The 19,249-nt window shown below is 42.2% G+C and overlaps 1 protein-coding gene across 2 annotated transcripts in view; it reads right to left on the reverse strand.

The window, feature by feature from the left end:
* KIAA1549 overlaps nt 1-19,249 on the reverse strand; it is a gene marked incomplete at its 3' end in the record, with an annotated part of 152,234 nt that overhangs the window by 82,761 nt on the left and 50,224 nt on the right. For both annotated transcript variants that reach the window (XM_079710863.1, XM_079710862.1), the window contains exons 2-5: nt 6,050-8,716; nt 4,862-4,950; nt 3,608-3,785; nt 1,619-1,749 (exon numbers count right to left, since the gene is read on the reverse strand). In XM_079710863.1, coding sequence (XP_079566989.1) covers nt 1,619-1,749; nt 3,608-3,785; nt 4,862-4,950; nt 6,050-8,716 — 3,065 coding nt within the window. The remainder of the gene's footprint in view (nt 1-1,618; nt 1,750-3,607; nt 3,786-4,861; nt 4,951-6,049; nt 8,717-19,249) is intronic.

A 19,249-nucleotide genomic window follows, 5' to 3' on the forward strand; every position in this document is an offset into this window, starting at 1 on the left:
ATGGAGAGAGGGTGGGATCATGTTGATACAAACCAGAACGGAGGGAACTGAGACCCCAAACACACACAGGCACAGACCACAGTAGACTGAGAGTGGTCTCCCTCAGGGGCCCCAGGAGGCCTCCAGGGCAGAGATCTGCAGGAGCTGAGACCGCGATCCGGGTCACTAATTAAACACTGAGTGCCAACAGCTGAGTCGGTTGTCTCCCTCCCTTCCAACTTCACACCCAGGCCAACTCAGAAGTGCTAGCAGCTCCACCTTCACCCCAGGAGCCCGAAGAACTGCTGCCTGAAGAAGATGAGCTCCCTGACTGAGAGGACTGAAGACCCACTGTGGCATGGCCTCCTAGGCAGGAAGGTGGGTGGAGTTAACCGCAGTGCACACAAGAGACAAAGAAAGAAAGAGAGTGAAAGAAAGAGCAGCTCTGCCATGAAAAACACACTAACTCCATCCCCAGGGTACAGCCTCCTCATCTCACACGGCGGGCAGGGGTGCCCACGCTGCCTGTCCATGACCACACATTGCCTGGTACCCAGGGCTCCAATGAATCCTCCCATCAGGAGACAAGGCTTATGTAGACACAGACTCTACAGCTGAAGTGGAAAGATGAACAAGGTGCCAAAACTAACCACCTGCTTCCTCATTCCTAGAGACAGCCACCAATGGTCTACAGGTGATTACAGAAACCTAGCAGCACCAAAGTCAAGGACCAAGGTCAACACAGAACAGTGGCAAAGAATGCAGAGAAAACAGAGACAACTTAGCACATGGAAGACAACATATTAAAAATACTAATTAATGTCTCCAGAAACTTTCAAGGAAATATTGTATCATCATTCAAGATAAGCCTGCATCATAACAGGAAAGGCTGCAATGAAAAAAGAGCAAATAAAAATGAAAAAACAATGATGGCTAAAAGAAAATTCAATAGAGGGATTGGATAACATAATGAACACATCTGAAGACTAAATTAATAACTTAGAGGACAAGGTTTAGAAATCTGTAAAAATAGGGAATTTAAAAAAGAAATGGAAAAAATAAGAAATATGGAGGGTGAATCCAGGATCACCAAAATCTACTTAAAATGAATTTGAGAGAGAACAAAGAATATGGAGGGATAAATATCAAAGAAACGTAAAAATATCAGCAGTTTCCACATAATACATACAAAACCTATCTTTTGATTAGTAGCTATATTCTGTTTTTAGAGTGAAGAACTGCATTTCATGGTATTCCATGAAGTGAAATTCCATAATATGAAACACTAGTGTATTTAGGCATTTCCCTCATTGGATATTTAAGTTGATTAACTTAAAGTTGATATTTAAGTTCTTTTCTGGAACATTCTTGCATTTCCTGCATAGGCTCATCTCTTTTCAGCTCACCATATCTGAACTCCCTGGTTATTGGGCTCCTCTACAATGTTCAAATATACTTAGCCTATTCATGCTCTGTGGACTCGATACCATGGAAAGAGATGATTTCTAATCCATGTGAACTAAATCTCCTCTGCTGGAGGGAATTAGTAAGAGTTAAGTGTGTCTTAAACAACACATTATGAAACTAGCTCCTCTTTAAAAGATAAAGCATCTTGTTCTGCATTCAATGCTATTCTTACCTGCACCGTGAGGTTATACGTCCCCTGGTGGTGTTTTCTCACTTCAGAGAGAGCTATCATCAGGCCTTTCTCAATGCGCTGGGTGAAGTTGCAGAAGCCCGTATCCACACTCTGAGGCACAAACTGCAGTACTGAAAAGAAGGACAGTATCACAGTCCCATGAACAAGGTGTTTCTTTAGTATTAAGTAACGAGGAGAGGGACAAAATAGTGTGTAAATCAATCAACTCTGATCCATAGTACAGGATTGAGTACTATGATGTGTTATTATTTTTTAATTGAGATATAGTTGATGTACATTATTATATAAGTTTCAGGTATATAACACAGTGATTCACAATTTTTAAAGGTTATACTCCATCCATAGTTATTATAAAATATTGGCTATATTCCCTGTATGGTACAATATATCCTTGAAGCTTATTTATTTTATACATAGTAGTTTGTACCTCTTAATCCCCTACCCCTATATTTCCCCTCCCCCCTTGCCTCTCTCCACTGGTAACCACTAGTTTGTTCTCTATATCTATGAATCTGTTTCTTTTTTGTTATATTCACTAGCTTGTTTTATTTTTTAGATTCCACATATAAGTGATATCATACAGTATTTGTCTTTGTCTGACGTATTTCAGTTAGTATAATATACTCTAAGTCCACCCATGTTGCTACAAATGGCAAAATTTTCATTCTTTTTTTATGGCTGAGTAGTATCCCATTGTGTGTGTGTGTGTGTGTGTACACATGTGTGTGTGTACATCTTCTTTATCCATTCATCTGTTGAGGGGCACTTGGGTTGTTCCCATGTCTTGCCAACTATAAATAATGCTGCTATGAACACTGGGGTGCATGTATCTTTTCAAATTAGTGGGGGTTTTTTTGGATACATACCCAAGAGTGGAACTGCTGGGTCATATGGTAGTTCTATTTTTAGTTTCTTGAGAAACCTTCATTCTGTTTTCCATAGTGGCTGCACCAATTTACATTCCTACCAACAGTGTACGAGGGTCTATGATGTGTTATTTGTATGTATCATATCATGGAAATGTAGAAAGCCAACTGTACCAAATGACTACACACAAGATGAAGGTGACTTGTATCATTTTAAAATGGAAAAATATCTAAGATAATAATTGGAGCATCAAAAGATGCAACGCTGAAACATTTCAAATAGAAATAAATTCATTAGAGATGAATTCTTAAGTATTTATGGGTGAAACAACATGATACCTGGTATTGTTTTAAAACACTCTAGCTTCCTCAAAAGAAGTTTGTGTGAGATAGATGAAACAAAATTGGGAAAATGTTGATAATTTTTAAAGTTTGTACGGGCATGGGTGGGCTAAATATGTTATTCTCTCTACTTTTGTATATGTTTAAAAAAGTCCATAATAAAAAGTTAAATGAGGGGACTTCCCTGGCGGTCCAGTGATTAAGACTCCATGCTTCCACTGCAGGGGGCGTGGGTTCGATCCCTGGCCGGGGAACTAAGATGCCGCATGCTGTGCAGCATGGCCAAAAAAAAAGTTAAATGACATTGAGGAATCACTGTTAATTTTAGGGGGTGTGATAATGATACTGTGGACAGATGTATGTGTATGTATGCATGTATATGTATGTATGTGCATATGTTATGTGTATGTGTATATATGTTTAATAGTCTTATCTTTTAGAGGCATAGGCTGAAATATTTATGAATGAGACGACATGATGCTGTATCAAAATAACATGAGAGGAGGGAGTGTCAATGGGGGTGTAGATATAACAGAAGTGGCTAGGAGTTGAAAAATTTTGAAGCCATACAATGAGTACCTGGGGGTGCATTAAACTATTCTGTGTACTTTTGTATATGCTGGAAATTCTCCATAATTATGAAGTTTTTTGAAATTTAAATAACAAATTTTAACATAATCCTCCCCAAATTATTTTGAAACACAAAAAATAAAGTGAAATTCTATTTACAAATCAAAATAACTATGCTCAATTTGCTTACCCGTTTGAACTTGGAACCTGGACTCTGGCATAAGGAAGGAGGGTTTCACAGCCAAGATTAAAGGAGTCTGGTCACGAACAAGTTTACTATTTATAAGTACATTTATGACTGATATCGCTGTGTAAACGAAGGGACCAGATGTTACCAGAAAAGTGAAGTCAGCGAACAGTTCATAAACCTATGAAAATAAAAAATGCAAAAGATGATAATTATTAAATTTGAGGGTACCATAATTCAAACTTAAAGGAAATCATACTGAGTAGAAAAATCATCAAGTTAAAAAATAAATAGTTTTAAATGAAGGGGTATTGCTTCAGAGATAATTAAAATTTTATTTTAGTTATGCCTCTTACATACATGTCAACTTTCTCAAAAACAGCACAAAGTTACAAAAGCAAGGACAGTGAAAAAGAAGAAGAGTCAATAATACGAACTGAATAAAGAACTAAGGAGAATTCAAGGTGTTTTACTGTACTTCCCCCCATAAAAAGGAGCACTTACTCTACTAAGTAGAGCTGTCCAAAAGAAACATGTGAGCCACATATGCAATTTTTAAATTTCTAGTGGCCACATTAAGAAAAAAATGAAAAGAAACAGGTGAAATTAATTTAAAAAACATTTTACTTAACCCAATATATCTGACATGTCATTTCAATTGTAGGCAATGCAAAAAATTATTGAGCTATTTTACATTCCTTTTTGCACTAAGTCTTTGAAATCTGGTGTGTATTTTGCACTGACAGCACATCTCACTTGGAACAAGCCCCACTGTACATGCTCAACAGCCACACGTGGCTTGTGGCTCTGTTCGGGATGGTGCAGGCCTAGAGCGGGGCTTTCTGAGCTTATCAGGAGAGAGAAGGCACCGGCAGACGTCCAGCAAAAAACATCTAGAAATCTATCTCTATCTCACTCGACGTACAGAAACATACATATGCACTCACTCTAAACTCTAATCCAAGCCCTTCCATGTAAATTAAGGGAAGCGAGATCATTAGGTCATCACCCCAAACTCTGGTCTTAGAGCCCTTTGTTCCAGCTCTGCCAGCACATCCCCGTGATGGACTAAACCTGGTCTCATCTGGGGTCAGAAGGGGCTTCCCTGGAGAAGCAATGTTTGAGCAGAGATCCAAAGGATGAGTAGGTGTCCACCAGGAGAAGGGAGGGGAGAGAGGAAAGCGAATGTCCCACTCCCATTATGATGTGCATTCGACTCGGACTCCCCCACCAGACTTCCATGCCGCAGGCACCCACCTTGAGCTCCACCACACGGTTGAAGTGGCTCCTCAACACCTCTTTGATGGACATAATGATGTACTCCTGCACAGCTCTGCGCGCCAGCACTGCAAATCAGTTCAGTGTCATTATGAAAAGGTAGAGGACCCACGGCCCTCCCTGGTCTCAGCATGGAGAAGAAAGACGCAGCGCATTCTCCTCCCTCCTCCCCTCCACCTTCCCTGTCCGTCCGTTGCATTCCTGCTCCACCTCTCCTGCCACCTTCTCCTCCTCCTTCCTTTCTGTCCCCCATCCCCATCGACACCAATACACAGAGCCAGGTTACTGATCAACCACATGCTGTACTTAAGTACATATTAACAGGGCACCGACTTTATGCGCAACTTGGCACTTCTCAGGAGGAACGAGTGGGAGAGTCTGATCAAGGGACCACAGTCACCAGCCTTGTTCAGACATGACATCAAAGGTATTCCAGTTTCATGTGACTAAAGCAGCCGGCAGCTGCAAGGGAAGCTGCTGCCTGTCGGCTGGTGACTCGGACTGCAGGCTGGGGAGAAGGTCGAAGTCTGTGACCCAATTCAGAGGATACTGAGCCACTCCATGTCCCTCTGCTCCAAGTGACATTTACAGGACTGTATAAGAACAAAGCGCCCCCTCTCTTCCAGGAAAAGTCAGAACAGTAAATTAGTAAGAAATTGCAACGGTGGCCCTTACACATTTGCCCAACTAACTGCTTGAACGAAACGTGAAGGCGTTTTGCTTTAACCGTGTCATCTACGCATCCAATGGGTCATGAGCTCCAAAGACAAACAGCCTAGCAAACATTTCTAAGGCTCATTTAAATCTCTCCTTTGCTTTCACTGCTACTAATTTGTAATATTTTGTGGGCGCATCTTATACGCTGGGCACTGGGTTAATATTTTATATGCATTAATGCATTTAAATCTTTATAATAACCCAAAGAAGTAGGTGCCACCATCATCCCTGCTTAATAGTTGAGGAAACTGAGGCTTAGAGAAGCCTAACTGTCTAACTGTCTGGAGAACTCATGGGAGCTGGCAAAGCAGTGAGGACTACAACCCAGGAGTTGTCTGGGTCCAAAGCCTACACTCTTTGCCACGATGCTATATATCACATAAGCATTTCGTATAAACACTTTTGGAAGATCACCCTAACCAAGAGAAGTGATGTGAAGCAGGGCCTTACCAGTTGTGATCAAATAGGCATCAGGAACCGTAATATCACACACATACGGCGACTTGGTGGTGACCAGCGCTGGAGTATGAACCGTCGCTTCGGGAGCGGGGGTGGTCACGGGATGAAGGGATGACGGGGGGAGAACCGTGCTGCCCTCATGGCGATTCTGACTCACAGTTCTGCTGTTCAGGGTGGTGGGAACAGAATTCTCAGGGGCAGCACTGGTATCAGATGTGCTCAGTTCAGTGGAGATGTTCCTCGGTAAATCTGTGGGTGTGGATGATGGGCCACGCGTACCGTCTGGCTCTGTAGGCAGAGGTGAGCGGATCACCTCAGGAAGAAACAATGATGCTGATGGCAGGTACCCAGTGCTGACCAGCACTGTGGTGACAGGGTTGACTTCAGAGAAAGAGGGTAAGACGGACGTGGGACTGTTCATGGCACTGATACCATCATCAGAAGGTGTCAGGGTTGAAAAGACAGCAGATTCAGTTAAAACGGGTGTAGTAGGAACAGCAGTCCAAATGGGCTCAGAACTGGAGGGCGCCAGTGTGGTGGCTGCAGATTCACGGGACACGAGTGAAAACTCAAAATAGGAGGTAGCTGCAGTGAAAGCTGAGGTAAAATGAGCTTCGGCATCTGTGGGTGACACTGTGGGTGCTTCAGAAAACTCTGGAGAACTGGAGGGAAAGCTGGAGAGTAGTGACATTTCAGAGTAACTAGGGAGAAAAGTGAAGGTGCTTAAAGGAAGGTCTGAGCTTGGCCAGAGCTGAGAAAATTCAAGGTTTGTGGAATTGGGAACAGAAAGCTGAGGTGACTGAGAATTGATAGAGTTGGTCAACGAAAGTGTCTCAACCAAGGTAGAAAATGCCTGAGAAATGAAGGTGGACAGATCACTTGACCTCGGAGACGGAGAAGCAAGCACTTCTGAAGATGGAGAGACCCAGCTGCTGAATTCCAGCGGTGGAGTGGAGAAAAAGCTGGATGTAAAATCCCAAATACTTGCACTTTCACGTTGGGAAAAACTGGCAGGTTCTCGGTCAGGAAAAAGCGAAGGCTGTGCCGACAGGTCCAAACTGTAAGACGTAAGAAGACCTGGGCCTCTGACAGCAAGCGATGGGGTGTTTTTGTTTGCTGTGATGGGGAAAGAAGAGTCAAGGAGAGCACCTGGCGTGACCGAGGAAAGCACGGCTGTCACACTGGATGGCATTACTTGAGTTTCGGTGACAGAGGAGGAGGCAAAAGCAGCAGCGTCAGGTGACACGGGCACAGAGAGGTGGCCCTGGGGAGGGTACATCTGTGTGGTCATCACACTACTCATTTCCCCCTCAGCTGAAATACCGACGCTCGCTGCTGAGATTTCCACAGATGGAGAAGAGAGGGGAACCATCAGTCTTGAGGGGAAAAGTGTATGAAATTCTTGCGGGCCTTCGTCAAATTCAGAGAAGTCCACCGTGACGCTGCTCGGTGGAGAGATGCTGCTCACTTCTGAGAGGGTCAGGGAAAGGGTCTCAGCACCATCCCCCGACCCCAAGTCCTTCTCCGAGAGGCTCGCTGACAGCACGTGCCGAGGCGACACCGCAGTGCAGGACACGCACCACGTGTACGGTCTGAACGAAGACACTGGGCTCCAGACGTGAGTGTCACCCGCACGACTTGGGACCACTGAATGGCCAGGCAGTTCTGATGCCTCACTGGAGCTGGCGGGAAGACAGGGGTTATATAAAACAGCAGCTGATTGAGTAGAGAACAATCCAGACACAAGAGGAGTTGAAAACAAAGCCAAACGTGCACTGCTGCTGCCAAAGGCAAGGGCCGTCTGGGACACAGCCGCAGAACGGTGTGTGCCTGGAGAGACGGTTTCATCCAGACTTCGACCCAAAGCAGTAGTCACATCAGAGTATCTGTCTGTACCTGCAGCCAGAGCATCCTCTGGAGGCGGCGAGACCTGCCCTGACGGGGGAGGAGGCTGCCGAGTGACACCATCACGTGGTGGTCGAGGCTCGGAATACTGCGAGCTGAGAAGGAGGGTTTCTGTGCCCTCTGCTCCTGAAGCCATGATCTCCGGCAAAGTCCTACTTGAAACGTGCCCGTAAGTGTCAGTAGGATAAAACACCAAGTTCCTACTAGGAGTTAGAATTATGCCCTTGGAAGTGGGAAAAGCTGACCGAAAAGCACTGAAATGATTGGGGGATTCAGCAGACATTGCTGGTTGTTGCACTGTGTTTTGCCAGACTGATGTCACTTCTTCATCTTGTAAAGAAATGATGGGTAGCGATGGAGTCGGCAGGGAGTCTAACGTTTCTTTGTGCAGCCCTGGCAGACCGAGTGTGACGAATCGTATGGGAGAAACCACGCGGGAAGTGGTCCAGGAAGTCTCTGGCAAAAAGTTATCCATTTCATCATCATCTATGACCTCGTTGCTTGTCACTGACACATAATTTGCCACAAAGATGCTGTGATCTGCTGTACTTTGGGTCCATTTTCCTTGGTTAAAAAAGTTTGTATCAAAAGTACTGGCAGATGGAGATGATCTCACGTGGAGAGAACTGCTTTGCTGGGACCCTGGAGCGGTTTCTGTTAAGGCCACGTGTGCAGTGCCGTGCACGGTGCTTTCCCTTGGCATGAACTCCAAGGAGGATAAAGAAAGGTTGTGCTGTTCCAGAGGGAGCTCATCTACAAAGAAAACAACAGCTGAGTTTAGCTGCAAGGCAATGAAAGTCATACTGCTAACATTTTGTTTCAGATATAAAAATATCCTCAATCAACAGATATCCACTCGCTGTGAACAGCCACGATTCACGGTTAGAAGTTAAACAACCAACTGGAAGTCAGAAATTGCCACAGTTACTGTCAGCGTAATACCTGTGAATAGTCGTAAATTTGAGCACCACTTTTACTTAAGCGCGTGTGTGTGTGTGTGTGTGCACGTGTACACACTGACACGTTTCTCTTACTTTCTAGCAACACCACAGAACACTATAAATGGAAGAGGCCTTACGGGCCTGTCTTGCCTGTTCTCTCTCATTTATCACATGAGAAAGAGAGGCTCAGAGAAGGTAACTAAATCAATTACATGATCACCCGGACAGAGGTGGAGCTGGAATCTGTGCATAAGCCTGCCTTGACTCCCAAGCCCATGTCCTTTTTCTTCCATAAGAGTTGGCTCTTACGAGAAATGATCGTGACCACTCTGACAGCATCACTCACTACCCAGGGAAGAAGGTTCAGTAGTTTCCTAGTTATAGGACCTTCCACATCCAGACCTCAGACTACCTCCAGGCTCTCCTCTCATCATTCCCTGCTCCACTCTCACGCCTTCCCAACTATGCTCTGGCCGAATGAGCTACCCAGATTCTCTGTGGCTTGGTGTTTGGCACATTCTTCTCTCTCTGCCTGGGATGCCCTTCCCAGGCTCTCCACCTGGATTACTCCTACCGGCCCTGCAGATGCAGCACAGATACCACCTCCCTCCTCAATACTCCAAAGCTGGGTTAGTGCCTCTCCCTAGGTTCTACCTGTCCCATCCCTGATCGTGCCCCACTGAAATGAACTGTCTGCTCATTATACTCTGAGATTCTTGAGGACAGAAACTGTTGATCTGTTTCCCCAGTGCCTAGCACAGTGAGTGACATATACTAAGAGCTCGATAAACATCTGTTAAGTGAATGAATACATCAATGAATGAATGAATGGTGTCTGAGGACCAAGTTCTGATACGTGCCAAAAGCATCCCATCATCCTCTCAAACTTTCATATTCTTCATCCTTGTGACAGCTGTCACTATCATTTAAGTGGCTTAGGTATCTCCATCTGTAATTCAGATACACTGTATAGAGAGGCAGGAAATGTGATGGCCCAGACCCCTGATGAAGGCCCAGGGCACAGGTCCTAGAGGAACACTGAAACAGAGAGCTTAGAGGGACACCGCACCAGACAGCCTGGTGCTCAAGCATGACTGCAAAGTTAAAAATTACAAAACACCTAAGAAATAAGGTATTATGAAAAAGAGTCAAGAGAAACCTCCCCCAGAAGTAAAAAAGAAGAAACCCACACAAACAGTATCAGATCTGTAAAGACTTCAGATATTGGAATTATAGGATACATTTTTGAAAGTGTGTTTAATTCATTTAAAATAATAAAGAAGGGACTGAAAACATGAGTAAGGAGCAAGAGGCTATGAAAAATGGTCAGAAAGATTTGAAAAACCAAAAGAATATTTAGAAATGAACAATATAATAATTAAAATTTTTAAACTCAATATACAATATGTAATAAAAAATAAATAGCAATTTAGACACAGCTGAAGAGAGATTTAGTGGACTGGGGGACAGACCTGGAAATTACTCATAATGTAGCACAGAGAAACAAAAAGAGGAGAAATGTAAAAAAGAGAAGAGATATGAACACAGAATGAGTCCAACACATATTTGATCAAAGTTTTAAAAAACAGTAATGGAGGGAATTGAGCAGAGACAATATTCAAAGAGACAGTGCTAAGAACTGTCCAAAACAGTAGGAGACATGAATCCTTGAATTCAGGAAGACAAAGAATCCCAAACCAGGTGAATTTTTTTTTAAAAACCCATACCTACACACATGATGATACCACAGAACACCAAAGGCAAAGAGAGATTGTACAGGCAGTCAGAGAAAAGGAATGGCAATTACACCATGAGATAACTACTTCACAGAACTAGGGGCCAACTGACAATGAAATAACATCTTCAAAGTGCCGAGAGAAGACACTGACACCTAGATTTGAATAAACAGCAATACTCTCCATTTGTTAAAATAAGGACATTTTCAGATTTTAAAAAAGTGGTTATACCAACAGAAAAAGTCTTTCTAAACAAGGATACATTTACACTTCAAAAGAAAAGGTCTCAGAGGGAAGATCCGAGACGAAACAGAGAATAAACAAATGATAAAAATATGGTTAAATCTAAACAAACATTGATGGTATAAATGAACAATTATACTACGTAATTTGTAAGGTTACAAAAGACATAATATAGAGTTAAAATAGCTTGTTACATTGCACAGAAGCTGAAACGGGGGCATCCAGAGGAATTTGTGACTCATTAGCAGAGATGAAAATCAAGAGTTAAGACAAAATTCTATGAATAGATTTTGTGTGTATACACCACAATCTGTTAAGTGATATTTAGTCATATATTTATATAGATGAAATATTTCTAGCTGGTTCCATTAGCATCTGAAAGTTAAAAACTTGCAGCAGATAGAAGCTGCTTACTTTATTTTTTATTGGCGTATAGTTGATTTACAATGTTGTGTTAGTTTCAGGTGTACAGCAAAGTGAATCATAGATATAGATATAGATATATATATCCTCTCTTTTTTGGATTCTTTTCCCATATAGGTCTTTACAGAGTACTGAGTAGAGTTCCCTGTGCTATACAGTAGGTCCTTATTACCTATTTTATATATAGTACTGTACATGTGTCAATCCCAATCTCCCAATTTATCCCTCTCCCCCCTGGTAACCATAAGTTTGTTTTTTACATGTGTAACTCTATTTCTGTTCCGTAGATAAGTTCATTTGTATGCTTTTTTTAGATTCCACATATAAGTGATATCATATAATATTTGTCCTTCTCTGTCTGACTTACTTCACTCAGTATGACAATCTCTAGGTCCATCCATGTTGATGCAAATGGCATTATTTTATTCTCTTTTATGGCCGAGTAATATTCCATTGCATATATGTACCACATCTTCTTTATCCATTCCTCTGTTGACAAGATATTTAGGTTGCTTCCATGTCCTGGCTATTGTAAATAGTGCTGCAGTGAACACTGGGGTGCATGTATCTTTTCAAATTATGGTTTTCTCTGGATATATGCCCAGGAGTGAGATTGCTGGATCATACGGTGCCCTATTTTTTTTTTAAGGAACCTCCATACTGTTCTCCATAGTGGCTGTACCAATTTACATCCCCACCAACAGTGTAGGAGGGTTCCCTTTTCTCCACATCCTCTTCAGCATTTATTGTTTGTAAATTTTTTTGATGATGGCCATTCCAACTGGTGTGAGGTAATAATACCTCATTGTAGTTTTGATTTGCATTTCTCTAATAATTAGTGATGTTGAGCATCTTTTCATGTGCTTTTGAGCTGCCAGTATGTCTTCTTTGGAGAAACGTCTATTTAGATCTTCTGCCCATTTTTTTGATTGGGTTGTTTTTTTGATATGGAGCTGCATGAGCAGTTTGTATATTTTGGAGATTAATCTCCTGTTGGTTGCTTCATTTGCAAATGTTTTCTCCCATTTGAGGGTTGTTTTTTCATTTTGTTTATAGTTTTCTTTGCTGTGCAAAAGCTTTTAAGTTTCATTAGGTCCCATTTGTTTATTTTTGTGTTTATTTCATTATCCTAGGAGGTGGATCTAAAAAGATCTTGCTGCGATTTATGTCAGAGTGTTCTGCCTATGTTTTCCCCTAAGAGTTTTATAGTATCTGGCCTTTCATTTAGGTCTTTAATCCATTTTGAGTTTATTTTTGAGTATGGTTTTAGGGAATGTTCTAATTTCATTCATTTACATGTAGCTGTCCAGTTTTCCCAGCACCACTTACTGAAGAGGCTGTCTTTTCTCCATTGTATATTCTTGCCTCCTTTGTCATAGATTAGGTGACCATAGGTGTGTGGGTTTATCTTTGGGCTTTCTATCCTGTTCCATTGATTTATATTTCTGTTTTTGTGCCAGTACCATACTGTCTTGATTAATGTAGCTTTGTAGTATAGTCTAAAGTCGGGGAGCCTGATTCTTCCAGCTCCATTTTTCTTCCTCAAGACTGCTTTGGCTATGCAGGGTGTTTTGTGTCTCCATACAAATTTTAAGATTTGTTTGTTCTAGTTCTGTGAAAAATGCCATTGGTAATTTGATAGGGATTGCATTGAATCTGTAGATTGCTTTGGGTAGTACAGTCATTTTTACAATATTGATTCTTCCAGTCCAAGAACATGGTATATCTCTGCATCTTTTTGTGTCATCTTCTGTTTCTTTCATCAGTATCTTGTACTTTTCTGAGTACAGGTCATCTGCCTCCTTAGGTAGGTTCATTCCTAGGTATTTTACTCTTTTTGATGTGATGGTAAATGGGATTGTGTCCTTGATTTCTCTTTCTGATCTTTCATTGTTAGTGTATAGGGATGCAAGAGATTTCTGTGCATTAATTTTGTATCCTACAACTTTACCAAATTCATTGATGAGCTTTAGTAGTTTTCTGGTAGCATCTTTAGCATTTTCTATGTATAGTATCACGTCATCTGCCAACAGTGACAGTTTTACTTCTTTTTCAATTTGGATTCCTTTTATTTCTTCTTCTTCTCTGATTGCCGTGGCTACGACTTCCAAAATTATGTTGAATAATAGTGACAAGCGGGGACATCCCTGTCTTGTTCCTGATCTTAGAGGAAATGCTTTCAGTTTTTCACCACTGAAAATGATGTTTGCTGTGGGTTTGTCATATACGGCCTTTATTATGTTGAGGTAGGTTCCCTCTATGCCCGCTTTCTGGAGTTTTTTATCATAAATGGGTGTTGAATTTTGTCAAACATTTTCTGCATCTATTGAGATGACCATATTCCTTTTAGTCTTCAATTTGTTGATGTGGTGTATCACACTGATTGATTTGCAGATATTGAAAAATCCTTGCATCCCTGGGATAAATCCCACTTGATCATAGTGTATGATCTTTTTAATGTGTTGTTGGATTCAGTTTGCTAGTATTTTGTTGAGGATTTTTGCATCTATGTTCATCAGTGATACTGGCCTGTAGTTTTCTTTTTCTGTGACATTTTTATCTGGTTTTGGTATCAGGGTGATGTTGGCCTCAGAAAATGAGCTTGGGAGTGTTCCTTCCTCTGCAATTTTTTGGAAGAGTTTCAGAAGGGTAGATGTTAGAAGCTGCTTACTTTAAAGGGTCACGCTCCTTCATATGGAATATGACTTAAAAATGAATAGACAATAAAAGAAGAAAACCATTTCTCAGAGATTTTAGGTTATTTCATAGCAATATTATTAGGCATTTGTTGTCTTCCATACAACCTGGCTCTAGGATTTCTTGTCTATGTGCTTTTACTATTTACCTGACACATTCCAAGCATGGGTAAAAGTAAAAATGATACTTATTATAACAACAGTAAAGTAGCAGCTGTCTACAGTAAAGGTTAAAAAGTTACAAATTTGAGAATAAAATGACAATATGTACAACTATGTAGCATAAAGATTTTAAAGTTTTCCTAAGAATAAATTATTTTATGTGTCTGTTTTAAAACTCTGCTATGATATGATTTATTTTGAAATACAAGACCTGAACAGAGAGCAAGATCCCTTTTAAAATGAATCAGAAACATATTCGTAAGTGCACTGGAAAACTGCAAGAGATAAAATAGCAAAGAAAGGAGCGTTTAATGGCTAATTTACGAGCCCAAGTATCTGATGCAAATTAGAATTCAATCAATTCTGCCTACAAAGGACAAGGAACAGGAAAGGCAAAGTGATCAAAAGAATGAAAAATTCTCCTAGCTAGTAAAACTGAGAAACAAAATCTTCTATTAAGAACTGTGAGGTGAGCCAAGCTGTGAAGGTTTTCTTCCCCCTCCTTTTGGCCAAGCCCCAGGAGACAGAAATCAACTCTAAAGAGACAGCTGCTGAAATGCCATGGGAATCACTTCTGTAGTTAATTCAGGAAGAGGTTAGAAAACCCAGGTGAGTCTCTCCCGGCAGAAAAGGCTTTGGAGACTCTAATTTCAAGCTCTGCAGATCCATTTTCAAGCTCTCAAGCATTAGGTCAGACAAGAGTGAAAGGTTCTCTCTGTGACGACAGAGAGAAAGGAATGGGGATGATACACGCGTGATGGGGTATCTCGTTAAGATGCAGGCACTGTCCAGCAGGGTTGGGGGGGCCTCCGCTGAGCTTCTGCATGGTTCCCGGGGGGGCCAGGCCTAACCACACTCTGAGTAGCAAGCACTAAGCCAGTACAGACGGTACAACATATACGTATCCAGTGCCGACCTTGTACCTCCTCCTTTGCTAGGTCCCTGCCATGCTATATGTAACAGAGCAGGAACTGCCCTGGTGCCATGCAGATTCACGGTGATTAAAAATTCACGAGAGGGCTTCCCTGGTGGCGCAGTGGTTGGGAGTCCGCCTGCCGATGCAGGGGACACGGGTTCGTGCCCTGGTTCGGGGGGATCCCACATGCTGCGGAGCGGCTGGGCCCGTGGGCCATGGCCGCTGGGCCTGCGCCTCTGGAGCCCGTGCTCCGCGACGGGAGAGGCCACGGCAGTGAGAAGCCCACGTACCGCAAAAAAAAAAAAGAAAAATTCACGAGACAAAACCGCAGACAGCACAACACCAAAGGTGAACCCCCAAAGTGATCTACAAACTGTGGGTGACAATGCTGTGTCAGCACAGGTTCATTCGTTCTAACAAATGTACTGCTCTAGTGGGGATGTTAACAATGGGTGAGGCTAAGCATGGGTGGTGGCAGGGAGTATGTGCGAAATCGCTGTACCTTCCTCTCACTTTTGCTGTGAACCTAAAACTGCTCTTTTAAAAAAAATGAAATCTTAAACAAACAAACAAACAAAAAACTTTTTAAAAAAACTCATCAGGATCGAGATGTCTGTCTCTAGGAATTTTTTGGTCTCACTCCCAATGCAGAATTCGGTGTTTTACTGATATTTACCCTCTTTGAAAGTCATATTTTTCCATCTGGAAATCTTCCCTAAATATAGTAGTCGATCATGGAATCATGAACTTTTCAAGCTGAATGGATCCTTTAAGACCTCGGCAATCCCCTCGCAATGCAAACAAGGCTCAGAGTGTAAGCTGACTTGCTCAAAATAGCATCAAGGCAGAGCCAGGCTAGAAAGGCAGGTTCATAAGTCCTCAGTGGTTGAATATTCTTCACACCACACCATGTTTAGTCACATCAGCCCATTTCATTAAGACTGCTAGTGAATAAATTACATTGAAAAACATGCTAAGTTATGTTATAAATGAGTTGAAAGCATATGCTAAATTCTGTGCTACCAAAACCTATGCAAGGCACGCTTTTTGAACTATGAGGGCCCACCGTCCACATGGGACAGCTCACAGTTGCAGGCATGGGCACTCAGAAAACAAAACATCCTCTGAGGGCTGGGCTGGAAAAGCCAAGGGACAGCAGCATCAAAAATCTCTAAAGGGCTTCCCTGGTGGCGCAGTGGTTGAGAGTCCGCCTGCCGATGCAGGGGACACGGGTTCGTGCCCCGGTCTGGGAAGATCCCACATGCCGCGGAGCGGTTGGGCCCGTGAGCCATGGCCGTTGAGCCTGGCGTCCGGAGCCTGTGCTCCGCAATGGGAGAGGCCACAACAGTGAGAGGCCCACGTACAGCAAAAAAAAAAAAAAAAAATCTCTAAAGAGGGACTTCTCTGGTGGTCCAGTGGGTAAGACACCACGCTCCCAATACAGGGGGCCCAGGTTCGATCCCTGGTCAGGGAACTAGATCCCACATGCATGCTGCAACTAAGGAGCCCAAGTGCCAAAACTAAGGAGCCAGTAAGCCACAACTAAGACCCAGAGCAACCAAATAAATAAATAAAATATATATATAAAAAAATCTCTAAAGAGCTTTAATCCAAATAGAACCATTACTTTTGCTTCTCTGCTAAACTGTGGCGTTTTCAAAACATGATGAGTCATCTCAGCTCTTTGGATATTAAGTCTACCACAAAACAAGAGCCCACCTGAATTTCCAGGTGTTTAAAAACAAAAGTAGGGCTTCCCTGGTGGCGCAGTGGTTGAGAGTCCGCCTGCCGATGCAGGGGAAACGGGTTCGTGCCCCGGTCTGGGAAGATCCCACATGCCGCGGAGCGGCTGGGCCCGTGAGCCATGGCCGCTGGGCCTGTGCGTCCGGAGCCTGTGCTCCGCAACGGGAGAGGCCACAACAGTGAGAGGCCCACATACCGAAAAAAAAAAAAAAAACAAAAGAAGTCAGGGACTTCCCTGGTGGTCCAGTGGGTAAGACTCCACGCTCCCAATGCAGGGGGTCTGGGTTTGATCCCTGGTTGGGGAACAAGATCTTGCATGCATGCTGCAACTAAGACTCAGCATGCTGCAACTAAGAAAGTCTGCATGCCGCAACGAAAGATCCTGCACACCACAGCGAAGATCCCGTATGAGGCAACTAAGACCCAGGGCAGCCAAAATAAGTAAATAAATACCAAAACAAACAAAAAAAAGTAATCAGATAATTAAACCAATACCCAATTAGGCAAATCTTCAGCAACTTTTATCCTTCTAGTTCTCAGGTTGTCTGAAGTAGGATTTTAGTGCCATTATTAAAACCATCCTTCTCCTTTTCCTACTTTTCATTTTTATCTCCCTGGTTTAGAAAAGAGGGTCTCTCTTCTCATTCCTTCTCCAACCCCAACTGTATACTAAATACCTTCTACCAGGAAGGTTACTCTCTCCTCCTACTGGTACTGTTTTTATTATCAAATATCAAGTAGATAGGAACTACTATTTATAAAGATATATTTATCAGGCAGTATATATAGTAATATAAAGAACACCTGAGTTCCCATCACTCAGTTTAAGAAAATCAGTATTACCCTTACTTCTGGCATCCCCCATGTACCCCTTCCCATCTCTTCCCTTCCCACTAAGGGAACCACCATTTGGAACTATGCATCTCTCACATCCTTTTCTTTATAGTCTTACCATATGTATGCATCCCTAAAGAGTATATTCTTCAGCTTTGTACGTTTTCAAACTTTATCAAGATGGAATTATACTGCATATATTCTACTGCAACTTATTTTTTTCACTCCATATTGTTTTTCACCCGTGAGTGGGTTTTTTTGGCATGAAGCTATAATTCATTCATTTTCACTTCAACATGAATTCCATCATATGAATATACCAAAATTTATTTATCTATCTATTGTTGATGGACAGCTGGACTATTGCCAATTTTCATTATTCCAGACCTTTTTTTTTTTTTTTTTTGCGGTAGGCGGGCCTCTCACTGTTGTGGCCTCTCCCCTTGCGGAGCACAGGCTCTGGAGCACAGGCTCAGTGGCCATGGCTCACGGGCCCAGCCGCTCTGCGGCATGTGGGATCTTCCCAGACCGGGGCACGAACCCGTGTCCCCTGCATCGGCAGGCGGACTCTCAACCACTGCGCCACCAGGGAAGCCCCCAGACATTTTTTATATGACCTTTCTCACCCATCTCCTGGTACACATATGTATATATAAAGTATTATGTATGTTCATGTGTATATATGTGCATTTATGTGTGTGTTTCTGTTGGTATATATATGTGTGTACATGCATGTGTGTAGTGCAAGTACATACATGTATGTGTGTTTTTGTGTATATGTGTAAGCATGAGGAGTGTAGGTGTATGTGTATGAGTGTGTATTAATGTGTGTGCATATATGTACATGTGTATGCACCCATGAGAACTGCCAGGTCAGAGGATATGGTCATCTGAAGCTTTTCTAAATAATACCAAATAATCTTTCAAAGTAGTTGAACAAATTTATCCTCCCATTTGACTGCTGCAAATCCTCACCAATACTTAATACTCCTAGATGTTCACATTTTTACTAATCTGGCCCGTATGAAACCTTATGGTTGTAACTTGCATATCCCTAATTACAATAGACTGATCACCTTGTCCTATCTGCTGGCCACTCACGTTGTCTCTTCTAGTGTCTTTTCAATTCTACTGCCCATTTTGTTATGGGGTTGTCTATCTTTTTCTTTCTGATCCAAAGGCATTCTTCATAGGTTTTAGGTACTAATCCTATGTCAGTTATAGCTTCTCCCAGTTTGTGGCTTGATTCTCTTTATGTGGTCTTTTGATGAACAGAAGTTCTCAGTTTTAATATGGTCAAATTTATCAATCTTTTCTATTATTGTTTGAGCTTTATGTGTGTATTAAGATGGAAAGTTTAAGTAATTCTTCCCTACACTAAAAGCCAGAATGATATTCCTCTATATTGTCTCCTAAAAGTTTTAAGGTTTTGCCTCTCTCATTTAAAGTCAAATATGCCTGGAGTTAAAGGTGCATGCATGCACGCACACACACGTGTGTGTGTGTGTGCGTGCGTGGGTGCACTGCTCCTTCAGAGAGTAGGTCGTGCTACAAAAATATGCCAGCTGAATCAGGCAGCATGTTCCATGAGG

Source organism: Hyperoodon ampullatus, assembly GCF_949752795.1.
Source record: "Hyperoodon ampullatus genome assembly, chromosome: 9".
In the NCBI taxonomy this organism is placed as follows: domain Eukaryota; kingdom Metazoa; phylum Chordata; class Mammalia; order Artiodactyla; family Ziphiidae; genus Hyperoodon; species Hyperoodon ampullatus.